The following is a 2,167-nucleotide window of genomic DNA, read 5'->3' as shown; positions in this document are numbered from 1 at the left end:
TTTATTCTGTCCCACAGAAGTGGCAATCTGCAAAAATGCCTGGTCTTCATCTTGTCCCATCAAGGTGGCCGTCTGTATGGAGGCCTGGTCTTTATCCTGCTCAAAAACTGTGTTAATCTGCATGGACACCTGGTCTACATTTTTCTCCGTGATGGTGGAAATCTGCTTGGAGACCAGGTCCTCATCTTGTCTCATGAAGGTATCAGTCCGAATGAAGTCCTGCTCTTCATTTTGCTCTGTGGTGATGGCTTTCGCCTCAGAGGTTTGATCTACATCATGTTCAGCTAGCACTTCGTCGATGTCTCCTGGTGGGACGTCATCGGGCAGGGAGTCTGGTTCTTGGGACTCTCCGGGTAAATCTGCAGAGTTTTCATCAGCTGTGTTGTCTGAGGAGGCCTCGGGAAGATCATGTGTAGAACTGCTGCTGGCTTCAGGGTCTTCCAAGGGCTCAGCGGTCATCTATGCCCCCTGCTACTTATGGTGGTTGGGAAGGAGTGGCTTGGCCCTGCTAGGCTCAGTTGTCCAGGTGGTGAGGTCACAGCAGGTTGTGGGCAGCTGATGATGTCACAGGTACTTGTAGAGCAAGGGTCCTGAATGTCCTGAGTCTGCTGAGTGGCTGTCCTGGCGAGCTGACTATAGGTGGTGTTGCATAGCCAGGGTAGTGGGTACAGAGGAAATGAAGGATAACTGTCTTGGTTTAAGATGGAGATACGTAGGTAGGTGCAGATGCAGCCGCAGGGCTGTGAGTGGTTTCGGGAACTGTACTTTGGGGCATGATACAGGAAGGTAATGCTGAGTTTGAATTAGTGGGTTTTAAACTTATTTTGGGGACAGGGGATCAGTGTTCTTGTTATGTAGTTGAGGCTGGTCTCCCACTCTGATCTTCCTGTCTTAGCCTCTCAAGAGCTAGGATTACAGACATTTGTTATACCAGGTTATCCCTCCCACCATCTCTCTATTCTATTGGGGTACTTCAGGACCCCAATTTCTTTCTTTCAGGCCAGTCTTTCTTTGGTAATTTTTCTAGCAATGCAGAGGAATAGTGGAGGCCAGGGCCTGGGCGGCATCTAGGCTGGCTATCCTTAGTGCTAGAGTTAACCTTTTGACACAGGACAATCTACCTGCTCATCTGGGCTGGGAGGGCAGGGCACCACTAATGGGTGCAGACTCCAGGGCAATCCTAAGAAGAGCTTGGTCCCCAGATAACCCCACTGTACAAAGAAGGTAGCTGGGGTTTGCCTGAGTGTAGAGCTCTTGCCTAGCATGCTCTGGTCCCATCCCCAGCGTTGGGGTGGATGGTTCTATTTGTGTGTTTGTGCTCACCCTAGTTGCCAGGTTAGGTGTAGTTCCTGCTCCTGGGGGTAAGAGGAGATGCAACCATCTGATGATGCCCCTAGGAATCCCAGCATCCCTAGGGAGAACTGGGTCTATGTTTATATCTTCTTTCCTGGGGGCAAGGCTGTGGGTCCATGACTGCCCCACTGCTAGGCACAGCCTCTTGGGGAAGTGGAATGCTGGGAGTTTGACTGCCCTTATTCCATACCACCGCCACTGTTACTGCTGCCGGGGCTGGTGCCAGGCTGTAGGGAAGCGCGGAGACACCTCCAGGGTGGGAAAAAGCTGGAGCTGGTTCAGGGGTCCCTGGGCCTGCAACGAGGCCTGGGCTATGGGGTTCTCAGACTCTTAGACATCCGCTGGGAGTTTCAGCAGAGCAGAAAACAGAGGCTGTGGGCTGGGGACAGTGTTTAGCCTGGGGTGGGGGGAGGGGAAGGGGGAGAGGCTCCGGCTTGTCCCACGGGGTGATTGTCCTTAGCTTGATGGAGGCAGGCTTGGTGACAGTTGTGGCTGAGAGCACAGTTCTATGGGAGAATTAAGTTGCGGCTCTGTAGTTGAATGCCTTCCCCGTGGCTCCCCACTGTGGCTCTTGTTGAAACAGTCCACGGTTCTAAACAGTGTATTGGCTGTTCATGGTGGAAAATGGATGTGTACTGTACCCACTTCTCGGAGTGGACCTGAGGTTAAATACCTTTTGCAGGGAGGAATGTCTGGGAAGGGAAGCTTATTGGCTAAGTCTTCCAGGTCTCTAGGTACCTCATTAGCATGGAGAACTCAGTTTTAGGGAGGGGGGAGGGGGAGAGAGGGAGAGAGAGAGAGAGAGAGAGAGAGA

The 2,167-nt window shown here is 52.3% G+C and overlaps 1 protein-coding gene across 6 annotated transcripts in view; it reads right to left on the bottom strand.

Annotated features, from left to right (window-relative positions):
• The window catches only part of Tex44 (testis expressed 44), a 1,896-nt gene extending 1,396 nt beyond the window's left edge, over positions 1 to 500 (bottom strand). Inside the window, exon 1 of one of the 6 annotated variants that reach the window (XM_021166811.1) lies at positions 40 to 500. In XM_021166811.1, coding sequence (XP_021022470.1) covers positions 40 to 459 — 420 coding nt within the window. In that variant the 5' untranslated portion in view covers positions 460 to 500. The other 5 variants (XM_021166779.1, XM_021166770.1, XM_021166796.1 and 2 more) reach the window with 5 other exon arrangements.
• Between the last annotated feature and the right edge of the window lie 1,667 nt (positions 501 to 2,167).

This window comes from Mus caroli, chromosome 1, assembly GCF_900094665.2.
Source record: "Mus caroli chromosome 1, CAROLI_EIJ_v1.1, whole genome shotgun sequence".
In the NCBI taxonomy this organism is placed as follows: Eukaryota; Metazoa; Chordata; class Mammalia; order Rodentia; family Muridae; genus Mus; species Mus caroli.
The sequence above is the reverse complement of the archived record's forward strand: the minus strand, read 5'-3'. Positions and strand labels throughout refer to the sequence as shown.